The sequence below is a fragment of the Strongylocentrotus purpuratus genome, unplaced genomic scaffold (genome assembly GCF_000002235.5).
Source record: "Strongylocentrotus purpuratus isolate Spur 01 unplaced genomic scaffold, Spur_5.0 spur5_scaffold_3, whole genome shotgun sequence".
Classification (NCBI taxonomy): domain Eukaryota; kingdom Metazoa; phylum Echinodermata; class Echinoidea; order Camarodonta; family Strongylocentrotidae; genus Strongylocentrotus; species Strongylocentrotus purpuratus.
Genome location: NW_022145609.1, coordinates 22,006,895 through 22,020,818, shown reverse-complemented (window position 1 = coordinate 22,020,818; position 13,924 = coordinate 22,006,895). Strand labels below are relative to the sequence as shown.

Here is a 13,924-nt window from a genome sequence, read left to right as displayed (position 1 = left end):
GCCAAAATGTGTTTGATCGATCCCACCATAAAAAAATCACCACTTTTAATAACAAAATACTTTTAATCGGAATGTGCTCAATCTTAAGCCAGAACATGTTACTAGTCTTTGCTTTCACATTGTTAACACGTTTATCTCTGCTCGAATCTCTCTATTTCTAGTTACACCAGGTCAGACTTCCCTTTAAGTTTAAGATACTTCTTCTTCCATATGAAATAAATATATTCAGGCTGAATTCAATTTTTCCATCCGTTGCCCCACGTCTATCTAATAAAAAACTCTCTGCATTTCGATGTAATAATACTTCACTTGAGTTCTTCATGAAACATGTGAAAACATACCTCTACAATGTGCTCTTCTTAATTTGTTGATTGAATTAAGGACAGCGTCTTGTGTCCGTTGTCCAATTATCATTATCCAATAATTATAATCATTATTATAATAATAATTATTATTATTATCATTATCATTATTCTATTAGAAATATTTTTATCGTATTACATCATCAGTTTTTTTTATTATTTTAATCCCAGTGACATGAACGGAATGAAAATGAAGAAGTGTTACGAAACAACTCACTCAGTTGTCCAGCTTCTCCTCATGCTTTGGATGACATCCCTCGTCCACATTGCAGCTGGGGGTAAGTAACATTGAATAAACGTATACCGTTACGAATTTATTATTTATCCATGTTTATAGGCCTGTATTTTGGGGGAGATTTAAATGTTCATCTATTACTGTCTACTCATTTATGCGCAGTACACATAAATGAAATGTGAAAAAATAGAAATTTCCTAATAAAATTGGATTATAAAAAAAGGAGTAGTTTTAAGACTATCTTCACAAAGGCTTGCATTTTTCTAGTGATTTTTTCTTCATTCTCTTGTAATTGGTCGTTTAGGTCTAGGGTATAAGCACAAGGTTTGAACTGAATTTTATCGTAGATTTAGATTGACGTTTCGTACATTGATGTGATATACAGTGCGTTGGTTTCAGTTCCGAGCAAGGGAGCTAGATGAAGCCCTATGTATCGACATTGGTCAACATTAATCATTTCGTAACATTTGTAAATTTTTTAGTTTTTTGTTTGAAATAAAAGAAAGTATGTACAAACCAAAAAACATACTATTAAAAAAGAGTGTAGATATGATAAGACGTGAGTAAATAATAACATTCATCTTTCTCTTTATGGTTTTAGATTTATTTTCTTGCTCGGGATCTAACATGAACGTGTCAATGACGTTTGTTTGCGATGGATATTACGACTGTGATAATTATGAGGATGAATCATCATGTAGTAAGTAACAGAAAACCTCCTTAGTTTTGATGTTGAAATTCTTTTTTGACTAAATGTTCTGCTGCCTACTACCAAATACATGACTCAGAATACAACTTAAGCAAAAAAATTGCAGAAATCTAAAAAGCATATCCCCTATTACATCAGGAGTCTGTTTCATAAAACTTGTCTAAGATTCTATGACAAATTTGCCAATAAAATGCCACGATTTCAGTAGCTGATAACAGTTATTATAACTTGTTATTGATAGCAGGTTTTTTGAAACAGGTCCCGGGTACACGAAAACGGAATTGTTGGAATAAGGGTGCAAAAATATGAACATATCTTTCCCATTCACTCACATTATTTTCCCCTCTTTTATGAAATTGTAAAATTCATCAGTGTTTTGAGTTTTTACAGTGAAATTTCTTCATCATTTTAAAGACAGACTTGTTTTGTCTGCCTCATGGACTTTTCTTTGATATTTTAGTCACTGGGGTTATGGCTCCAATTTTTTCCATCGGATTTTCACAACTTTGTAGAAGCCAAAGACTGCTTCTGAATAGGCAAACATGCCATTTCACTTATACGATCATCACTGTCGCTCATATAGTTGGAATATTTTTGTTTTACCCCAATTTATGGAAATTTTTTAAAAATAATTAAATAATAATAGATCTAGATAATAGTATACATTCTCAAATTTTATTGAATGATAATTTGCCAATGTGTGTTTTGCTTGACTGCTAAAGCATGTGTATGCCACTATGCTTATCAACTAGGGGACCTACGCCCTTAAGTCATAAATGACAGTAATGAGGATTAATGCCCCACAAAAGTGGGGCATTAATGGCCCTAAACCACCTCAATTGATCGCATGAAGCGGGGTACAAGCCCTAGAGTTTGTAAATATGAAGTCGTATGTCTGCATATCAGGTCAGGGGGTGTTTCATAAAGATGTTCGTAAAGTTACGCATGACTTTACGAACGACTTGTATATGAAGTGCCAAATAGGATGCCCAAAGTTTTTTCTGATATTTTCAATTACCTCAATTAAATTATGGCAACAAAATATACTTTGCATTAAAAGTGTTTGTTATCAGAAGAATGTTACAGTTCAACTTTAGTTAATGTATTTATTAATGATTGAGCATACATTTGGCTTTTCATATACAAGTCGTTCGTAATGTCATGCGTAACTTTACGAACAGCTTTAAGAAACATCCCCGTGGTCAGACTTTATATTTTGTAATGAAAAGGGATTTTGCCTATAAGAATTGTCTCCGTATTATTTTTAAGAAAAAATGCTACCATTTCTTAAAGGGGCGTCTGATATCAACCGATCCATGTACCCATTTGTTCGCTTTTTCGTGCTTGTAATGTCCAGTCATAATAACTACCAACACAATTTCGTGAATGAAATAGATGGGTTGAAACGGACCTGACTTTAAGCTCTGATTTGGGGAACTCTGACAGAAACGATCAGGTCGACACATTTTGGGGGAATGATCTTTCCTCTAAATAAATTAAGGGGCTAAAATCGTATGGAAAATATAGATTTTTTTAGAGCAACTCCCAGACAAGTCAAGGCAAGACGATGAAGCTGCTTTACCAATCTCTAGTTGAAGAACTGATCCGAATCATCTACAAATGCGAAAACTACTCGTTTTTGTTTTCTTTTCTTAAAAAAAAAGATTTCTCTCTTTCTTGTCTTACAGACAATTCAGCGACATATCTTGAGGAAGGCGAATCAAATTTCATCTCCGTACCCTACGCCACTCCAAGACGATTGTATAACGCAACCATTCTACAAACAAACGTTACAAATGGATTTCGAGTTGTGTTCCAATATGTTTATAGCGGTAGTAATGATGGTGAAGTTCAAATAGGGACAGGTAATGATCCGTCTGACATACAGTCTGTCATCACAACTATCACAGGATTCATAAACTACACTCCTGATGATGTCTATGTAGATACCAATGAGATGTGGTTTGCTGTTATAGGACCAAAGAGGTATCCCATGCGTGAAATGGACGTTGAGATCATTTCCGTTGACCTATCAAGTGAGTGTAGAATTAATTTTCTTTTAAAATATCGGTGGGATCTAAAGCTCTGTGTATTAATGCATTGATAAGTGGTATCTTAACAATGGTAAAATTAAATATTCAACAACGGTTTAGTTTTACCAGAAATAATAGTATAAAGAAGGTAATTTGTAAATGCGTCTAATTACTAAAATTTATCAATGAAAACCAAGTGTATTCAATTGTAAAATGTCCATGCATTATGAGCTTCTCATAAGTTATTTTTCTCTCCATCTTCTGTCAGCCTTATTTGATTGTTCGAGATCCAACATGAGCGTGTCACCGACTGTCCTGTGCGATGGGCTTTACAACTGCGATCATTACGAGGATGAATTAGCATGCAGTAAGTCAAAGAACAACTGATAGTCAGTACTGCATTTTTTTTTATAAATATGACAAGTTTCTGTTGTAGTTTATAGTTTTGTAGCATATATGTTATTAATAACTAATTCTAAGTTTCTATAACGAATTTGATCTCAGGCTATAAAATGCCACAATTACAGTAGCTTATAACGCGTTATTGATAACAGGTTTCATGAAATCGTTCCCAGATAAACACAGAATTGTTGGAATAAAGGTGCTGAAACATGAAGCCATGTATTTTGCATTCTCTCACAAATATTTCAAGTGTGTTGAGGTCAAATTGCGACCACTTATTTTTTCATTATTAGATGCAATAACCGACAGTGACGGGTTTTAAGCACAATCACTTAATGAACCCCCAAATACGACATTCAATATTTTAATTAGAGACATAAAATTTGAAAAAGGAGCCCTTGCACTTAAAAAGGGGCTCTTATACAAAGGGAAAAAAAGGAGCATTTATTATAAGAGAAAGTGGCCTTTTGTCAAAGTAAAAGGGGCACCTATTACAACATTAGAATAGAATAACTGTTGAAAGAATTTATGAATAAATAAATAAATAAATAAATAAATAAATTATCAGATGTGAAAAGGCCACTTATGAATAGGGGAAGTGGCACTCATTAGTAAGTAAAAGCGGCACTTTTGGGGTACTCGAAAAAGATAGGTAGGCAATGTGGCTGAGGGGCACTGCCACTGCATCCTAGGTAATACTAGGAATTATGGTTATGATAATAATAGGTATAGCACACCAAAAATAAGTACAACAAACACACGTTATTTGATGATTGGAAATGATCAAGCTTTATGAAAGCTTCAAAAAAAAAAAAAAACAGAATTGAAATCGGTTAATGCGTTGTGATTTTATACCATTTTTTGAAATCGCAAAATTACCGAAAAACCTGCTAGAAATGGTCAAATTGGCAAAAATGGCAAAATTCGACAAAGTTGACAACTTAATTCATCACTGTCTTGGACACAAATAATAAATTAAATTATCAGACACTAAAATATCATCTTTGTGGTAAAAAATACAAAAAAGAAAATTCATATATCTATTACCGTTTTGGAAACAGAAGCCAACAAAATAAGTCACTTTTGCCATTTTTGCAAATCTGCAGATATGAAAAAGTTGTGAAAATAATCAAGTCTGCCTAATTAATATGCGCATATGTAATCAAATCAAAACCGAACATGATACATCAGTGAAACCTATGTATATCAGACAGGTATGGAAATATATTTTACTTGAAATTTAAAAAAATCATGAATATTCATCAAATATGCAAGTTAGGTCATTTCAGCTAATTATATATTCGCGACCTCATTATGCAAATTAGGAAAGTCAAACTGTTCATTTTTGGGGCATTTTTTAAATCATATATTCATAGATCATATTTACACCGAATATTAACCTTAAATTCCAAATATTTTTGCAATGCCAATGAAATATGGTGATGGAAATTACTTGGATCACCGTTACAGCTATCACCTCTCATGTTTCACAAATTATTCAGAAAAACCGATCATATGATAAGAATTTGCAGACTTTCAGCTTTAATCACAGTATATTTTTCTTTTTAAAAGATGTCAGATTTGAGGATTTATGACGTGTTTCCGAGAAACCATTCAACAGGCCATAACATTCCACTTCAACAGGCCATAACATTCCACAGGGACTGAATTTAAGAGTAAAAACAAGTTTGGTGACGTTAGTACAATTGTGGCTACCTTGAGTGTAAATAACAAATTGATTTAATGAGTGAAACACATGAGGATATTGCATGTTTGTAGGGGAGTTTTATACATTGAGGTGCATTTTCAACACGCAGAATAACAACAGTGCAAGTCAATGGGCGATCAGCGGGCCATGTCACACATGGCTGAAAAGACAATATTCTAATTAAATAATTTAACATATTTCCCACATGCCTATATCAATGGAACACAGAATTGTAGTTAAAGGTATGCTTGAATTATATGTGAAATAAAAAATTTAAAATATTGTTTAGTTTTTTAAAATAAATTTACAAAAATTGCCGTTTCTACCAACTGACTGCTGTTGTGTGTGTGTGTGTGCGTGTGTGTGTGTGTGTGTGTGTGTGTTCGCGGGGCAGACTGTGTGCACAGGCAGTGTGATCACCCTAATAATAATAATATTAGATACAAATTATAATAGTAATAATAATGAGTAGAATTGCAATCATATTAGAACAATATACATGAATTAACCCACGTGTTCTTACATCGCGGACGAAAGAGCCCCTCCCGGACTATCCTAAGCGATTTGTTAGAAGTCTGTAGCATCTAGGATAAGGGAAATAGGAGGGCCAAAAGAAAGGTTTAAAAAAAGGCATGGAAATACAAAATGGCGCCTGGATCACTTGAGTGATCACATGAGTGATTTCGAATACGAAGAGTAAAGAGACCTCGATTGGATGCCGGAGGTCATGCCTCCACAGTGTGAAAGAAATCGGGATCGAGAAAGGGACCTAGATAGGGCTCGAAAACACTGCCTGCCAAACATATGGGCATTGGGTGAATGTAGGAAACGTCATTGTGCGAGCTATATGGCCCATATTTTAACTTGACGGTTCCACCTTTGGATTTGGAGAAGTTGTTTGAAATTAACACAGTTTAACCCAATGGGGGCCACGTTAAACATTTGATTAATTTTTATCCCCTACCCCTAAAGATGAATTATGTCAAGTTTAATTAAAATCTAAACATGCGTTTTTGAAGCAGATGAAACAATTCATTTTAACATTGAGTCCCCTCCCCAAGCGGTTACCCCCCCCCCCCCCCTCACTCAGGGGCCCGATAAGGCCACCCTGGAAACTTTTTAGTCCAGATTCTGTCCGTTTTTTACTTGAATTCATTTATCACACGCATCGATCCCATACACAGTGCGGTCTACGTTCAACGTTGAGAGTGTGTTATTTTAGCAGCTGATTGGGCGCGCGACACGGAAAAGGTACAGAGGCTGGACTAGGAACTGTTATGAACACTTTCTAATTTTAACCTAAGAAGTTAAGTACATACATTAACTGTTGTACTGCTGAATCTGGAGAAGATGTTTGAAATTTACATAGTTTGGGTCCTTTCGGGCCCTCCATCTGGGTTCCCATGGGGGCCACGTTTACAATTTGAAAAGAATGTGGATCCCCGACCCCTAAGGATTATCCCAGCCAAGTTTAGTACAAAATCTAACCATGCGTTTTTAAGAAGTAGATGAAATTGTGAAAGGTTAACGGACGACGGACGGGGACGGACGGCCATAGACCACCTTGAGCTAAAAAAAAATATTATGATGTAGGGCAAGAAGGGGCAACAGGAGTGATGATTTTATTTGTTTTTTTAGGCTTGATGGATGTACTCTGTGATTCATGGCCTTGGCGTATAAGCCGGGGGAGGGAGTAGCCCCCCCCCCCCCTCCCCGCCTCTCCTAGGTAATAATCGGGCACAAAATAATGACTGCAAAGATTCCTTCGTCCTTTTTCGATAAGCCTTATATTATAATAATAATAATAATAATAATAGGGATTTCTATAGCGCCGTCTATCTATCTAGAAATTCTATTCCGAGGCGCATGTATTGTTACCCCGGCTTTAGCTCCAGCAGTTCAAGGAATTGATTCCTGCCAGGTACCCATTTACATCACCTAGGTTGAGTGTGGCAAATGTAGATAAACGTCTTGCCAAAGGACATTAGTGCCGCGGCGGGACTCGAACCGCGGACCTTGTGATCGACAGTCCCGCGACATATCTACTCGACCACGACACCTCTACCAATATTTAAACTGTAACATGCTTTTTTACGACATTTTTACCTCTAACATTTTTACTCTGACATTTTTTTCTCTGACATTTCTACCTCTGATACTTTTACCTCTGACAATTTTTCCTCTGACATTTTACTTCATACATTTTTACACCGAGTTGGAGAACTGATAAGCATCATCTAAAAATGCGAGAGTCACTTATTTGTGTTTATACTATGTTTTATATATCTTTCTTTCTTGTCTTTTCCCCCTTACAGATTATTCAGCAACTTATCTTAAGGAAGGCGAATCACATTTCCTCACCACACCACAGACCACGAGAACACGATTGTATAACGCAAGAATTCTACAAACAAACGCTACGAATGGATTTCGAGTTGTGTTCCGAGATTTCTTTTTCTTTATTGATGATGTATTTCAAGTAGGAACAGGTAACGATCCGTCCGACAAACACTCTGTCATCACAACTATCCAAGGATACATAAACTACTCTCCAGATGATGTCTATGTAGATACCAATGAAATGTGGTTTGCTGTAATAGGAGCAAGTGGTTACTCAACTCTAAGAATGGATGTTGAGATCATTTCCATTAAGCTATCAAGTGAGTGTTGAATTCATTTTATTTTAAAATATCGGTGGGATCTAAAGCTCTGTGTATTAATGCAGTGATAACTGGTATCTTGAAAATGGTAAAATTAAATTATTCAACAACGGTCTAGTTTTACCAGAAATAATAGTATAAAGAAGGTGAATTTTAAACGTGCCTAATTACTAAAAGTAATCAAAGAAAATCTAGTGTATTCAATTGTAAAATTTCCGAGCGTTATGAGCTACTCATGGGCCTAAGTTGTTTTTCTCTCCCTCTTCTACCAGCCTTATTTGATTGTTCGAGATCCAACATGAGCGTGTCATCGACTGTCCTGTGCGATGGGCTTTACAACTGCGATCATTACGAGGATGAATTAGCATGCAGTAAGTCAAAGAACAACCGATAGTCAGTACTGCATTTTGTTTATAAATATGACAAGTTTTTGTTCTACTTTATGATTCTGTAGAATATGTTATTAATAACTAATTCTGAGATTCTATGACAAATTCTTTACTCAGTCAATCCGAAATGCCTATATTTCAGTAGCTTATGACAGGTATTATAACAGGTTTTATAATTTAGGTCCCAGGTATACAAACACGGAATCGTTGGAATATGCTGAAATATGAAGCCATATTTTCGCATTCTCTAACATTCTTCTCCACTGCTTTTTGAATTTAAGAAATTAGTAAAGATCATTCGTTTCGAAAATAATATCGCTAGTGACATTCGTTTGTCCCGCAATGTATGGTCAACAAGTAATCAAAAGATCACGACGTTTCGTGCGCCGCTGCAACACTTTGTCAGGTGAGAAAATTTATTGTAAGCAAGCGTCTTTTATACTTTACGGGTGAACCGGGTGGACCGGCGGTCAAATATTTAAAACAATAACGGACAAGGCCTATTGGGCGAAACACACTGGTGATCAACCAATCAACGGGCCGTCGACTCGGGTCGCCTGCCGGTCGGGAACAATGGCGTGCTCAACCAATCAACGGGCCGATGGCTCGATGCAGGCCGGCTGGACGGGGAGTGTCATGGCGGCGTATCGTACGCATCCAAAAATTTGGGGATATCGATCCCGTTGTCTCTGTTGAAATTATTGGGATTGAGACGTATATTGATAGCTTCTTTAACCCTCGGTTTGTACTAATGTCGTTCTTGGGAAAGGCATTGAACCCCGTCCCAGTCTGGCTGATGTTGGTTATCCCAAGCATGTTTCAACTGGTAAATCAACTGGTAATCATCTACTGGTTTCAACTGGTAATTCAACTGGTAATCATCTATTGGTTTTCAACTGGTCTCAAATGGTCCACTCTGGCTTTATGGGTTTTAAACTGGAATCAACTGGCAGATGTTCAAGTAAGGCCTATATTTTTTAACTGGTATCAACTGACGTCCCTCTTATGCTCAGTGATTCTTTCTGATATCGGAATGGCAGTTTCACCGATGTAGGATCTATCACATCCTTTACAAGGGATGTTGAACATAATGCCGTCCCGTCTGAGTATAAAAGACGTTTGCTTACAATATATTTTATCACCTGACGAAGTGTTGCAGCGGCGCACGAAACGTCGTGATCTTTCAGATCCCTTGTTGACCTTACATTGCGAGACAAACGAATGTCACTAGCGATATTATTTTCGATACTATATCCGCAATGAGTAATATATTTAGCATCATTAGTTTCTTGCAAATCATTTCTTTATTAATTATTACCTAAGCTCGTCTACTAGAAATCAAAGTGTGTTTGTGGGTGTGTGGTGTCGGGGTGGGATGACTATGATTTCGTTAGTCATTTCGAAGCGTTTTTGTGCAGAATCTTCCAGACAAGACAGGATTTATTTTAGGATTGGAGAGAAGTGCACCTTATCAGTCGTGGTATTATACATTTCTTCATAATTTTGTTTTGGTATGGATGCGACACTTTAAGCACATTCCATTAAGAATTTAGTTGGAACATTATCTGATCCAGATCTTGAACTTCATGTTTTATAGCAGCCTGTCATGTCGTCGAATGATAATACTGTTTGTCTGGCATTTAACTTAAGATCTTGGGGATGTAGTAGAAATTGGATCACTCTGTGCACAGCCACCAAAGCCATGATAACTGTAATTTCGATCAGTTCGATATTAGCTTGATATTGAAGGTGGTCATGAGGCGGCGTCAGACACAATTTTCCCGACCCATCTTGAATTATCTAGATGCGGTCAGAACACCAACCGTTTCGGGAATTACCTAGATTGTACTTGAGGGGGTCAAATCGTATGGACGACAATATAGGTTTTTCAGGACAAGCTGCCAGACTAGTCAGTGCAGGATGATGAAGCTTATCCACGAATCTCTAGTTGAGGAGCTGATAGGAATCATCTACAGAAACGAAAGTTACACGTGTTTCTTTTCGTTTATTGCTTTCTTAATTCCCTTTTTTCTTTCTTGTCTTACAAAAACTCTTTTTTACAGATTATTCAGCAACATATCTTGAGGAAGGCGAATCACATTTCATTTCCTTACCATACACCCGTACAAGCCGATTTTATTACGTAACCTTGCTACAAACAAACGCTACGAATGGATTTCGAGTTGTGTTCCAATCTTTGTATCTCTCAAATGATATTGAGGTCCAGGTCCAAATAGGGACAGGTAACGATCCGTCTGACATACAGTCTGTCATCACAACTATCCATGGATACATAAACTACTATCCAGATGATGCCTACGCTACCAATGATACCTATGTTGATACCAATGAGATGTGGTTTGCTGTCATTGGAGGAAAGGGTTTCAGCACTCTTCTGATGGATGTTGAGATCATTTCATCAAGTGAGTTTTTGATTATTCTCGATTCGCCTTATTTGAATATCATTTATGTTGGATATCACTGCATCTCTTAATTTTCTTCACACTCCGAACAAATAATTGTATCGTCATGATCATCCCAGATGGCCAATGAAATCGGTGATAAAGAGTCCTGTGACATGATGATATACCATGTCCCTTTTTGAAGCAGTAGTCAATGTTTAAAGCATCATCAGCTGCCAATATTTCGCATTTTCTATCTTCTACCAGCCTTATTTGCTTGTTCGAGCTCCAACATGAGCGTGCCACAGACTGTCCTGTGCGATGGACGTTACCACTGCGATCATTACGAGGATGAATTAGCATGCAGTAAGTCAAAGAACAACTGATAATATCTTTCCTTTGTGCAAAACATTTTTTTTTTCTTATTCGTTTTTCCCATTGTCTTTGCGATTACCTTAAAGCAATTTTTTTCTTATTAATTTAGCAAGACTTATAAGTTATATTGATAGGCAAGCCATGAATATGTAGGAATTTAGAGTATGGGAGTTAAAAATAGTTTTGACATTACCCCGAACCGGTGTTGCCAGGTTACTTTTTTTCTTCTCGTGGGAAGGGGCTTTTTGGGATAAATTGTCCAGCAAAATGAATAAGATTTCACAAAAATCCGCCAAAACAATTCTTTTAAAAAAAATTGTTATTAATAACAAATTCTAAAATTCTATGACAAACTTGCTCTCAGTCAATCAAATGCCTTGGTTTCGGTAGCTTATACCAGTTGCTGTAACTTGTCATTGATAACATGTTTTATAAAACAGGGTCCAGGTACACGAACACAGAATTGTTGGAATAAGGGTGCTGAAATATGAAGCCTTACAATTTGCATTTTCTCGCATTCCCCCCCCCCCCCCCGCCACTGTTTTATGAAACTATGAAATTCAATGATGTCTGGCATTTTAACGATGACATTTCTACATTGTTTTGAAGACTGGCTTGTTTTGTCAGTCTTGTTGACTTTTCCTCGATATTTTAGTTGCATTTTTGCTCCCGGCATATTAGGGTAGCCCTTTTTTGTTCCAGCGACTTTTCACAACTTGATAGGGGCAGGCGATTTGTCCTGATATAATCGTCTATTTCACTTATAATTCATTGTTTAATAACAAGAGTGTGGCAGGGTGAGTGTAGCTGTTGGGTTTCCCCCCACCCCCTCACTAAACCACCTCAACAGACCCCATGAAGTCTGGTCCAAACAACGGATTTTGTCGATATGAAGTCATATGTGTGCATATTAGGACAGGCCAGTCTTTATATTTTGTAATGAACAGATAATGTTTCCTGTAAAAATTGTGTTCTTCTGATTTATAGTTTTAAAGAGCCCCAATTTTTAAGGGGCGCCTGATATTAATCAACTCCTGTATGAATTTTGTCTCTTTTTCGTTTTATGTAATTCCGAGTCATAATTTCTACCAACGAAATTTATTGCATGAGGTAGATGGGTTGGAACCGATTTGACTTTGGGCTCTATTTTGGGAGCTCTGACAGATACGGGCCGGTCGACAATCTTTTTGAGAATGGCCTATATGGTCTAAGTTACTTAAGGGAGTCAAATCGTATAGATAATATAGGGTATACTTTTTTTTTGGGGGGGGGGGTGGGGATTTCCCATACTAGGCAGTGCAAGATGATGAAGGTTATCTACCAATCTTTAGTTGAAGAACTGATCGGAATCATATTTAGATGTGAAAGTTTCTTTCTTACATGTCTTACAAATATTCTTACAGATAATTCAGCAACATATCTTGAGGAAGGCGAATCACATTTTATCTCCTTACTTTACACCACTACAAGACGATTGTATAACGCAACCCTACTACAAACAAACGCTACGAATGGATTTCGAGTTGTGTTTCAAGATTTGCTTCTCTATCATGATGACAAAGTTAAAATAGGGACAGGTAACGATCCGTCCGACATACAGTCTGTCATCACAACTATCCATGGATACAGAACCCAAGCTCCCAGTGATGTCTATGTTGATACCAATGAGATGTGGTGTGCGGTCATTGGAGCAAAGAATATCTCAAGGCTGGAAATGGACGTTGAAATAATTTCTATTGATTTATCAAGTGAGTGAGTGTGGGATTAATTTTCTTTTAAAATATCGGCGGAATCTAGAGCTCAGTGTATTGAAGCAGTGATAAATGGTTTATTACCAGATGTAAAATGTGAATCATTCTGCACCGACTGATAAAACCATGTTCCCAGTTTTATCAACAATAATGATATTAATGAGATAAATTCTTAACGCGCCTAATGACTAAAAGTAATCTAAGAAAACCTAATGTAATAATGTAACCATGTCCCTTCTCTTCTTATCAGCATTCATGGGGTTGCGTGTCCGGACGCCTAACAAAAATAAAGCCATCACTTTTGCCTTAGTATTTAACGAAAAGTACGCATCAAATAGCATTAACCATCATTTATAAATATTTGTCATTCATAATATTGTCTTACATAATTTTTTAATTCTTTGTAAACTTCTTCAAATCAGCAATGTAAGTCAACTGTCCAGATACACAACCTATCCGGACACAGAATGTTTGGGTATAAATTATTCACAGCCTGCTAAATGGTTCATTATATAATTCATTGAAATTGAATAGTGTACTCAATCTTCATTTTTATGCGTTATTAGATAAGGAAATTAATGTTTACTTAATAATCACGGTGCTAAGTAGATTTAAGAAATGATACGCTCGTATTAAACAATTAACCTCTTTATATATATATATATATCTATATAATAATACTCTAAGGCGTCGAGGGGGGTATCTGGGGTCCATTTTACAGCGCCCAAATCTCCCCTCCCGCCCGCCCCCGGTCGCCGCCGGGCGGTCCCGCGGACGGACGACGTTTTAATCTACCCATTTGGCCACGTCCCCGTTCGATCTTCGGTCGATCGCGGTCGCCGTCGACGTCGATAAAGGCGGTTTCGGGGTCCCGGGGAGGACGGGCGGACGAGGGCAC

At 36.9% G+C, this 13,924-nt stretch overlaps 1 protein-coding gene across 3 annotated transcripts in view; it reads left to right on the top strand.

The window, feature by feature from the left end:
* The window catches only part of LOC100891145, a 60,770-nt gene that overhangs the window by 4,717 nt on the left and 42,129 nt on the right, over positions 1–13,924 (top strand). Inside the window, exons 2-10 of one of the 3 annotated variants that reach the window (XM_030996041.1) lie at positions 534–640; positions 1,199–1,297; positions 2,995–3,342; positions 3,608–3,706; positions 7,765–8,109; positions 8,382–8,480; positions 10,562–10,921; positions 11,168–11,266; positions 12,679–13,023. In XM_030996041.1, the coding sequence (XP_030851901.1) occupies positions 538–640; positions 1,199–1,297; positions 2,995–3,342; positions 3,608–3,706; positions 7,765–8,109; positions 8,382–8,480; positions 10,562–10,921; positions 11,168–11,266; positions 12,679–13,023 (1,897 nt within the window). In that variant the 5' untranslated portion in view covers positions 534–537. The remainder of the gene's footprint in view (positions 1–533; positions 641–1,198; positions 1,298–2,994; positions 3,343–3,607; positions 3,707–7,764; positions 8,110–8,381; positions 8,481–10,561; positions 10,922–11,167; positions 11,267–12,678; positions 13,024–13,924) is intronic. The other 2 variants (XM_030996042.1, XM_030996043.1) reach the window with 2 other exon arrangements.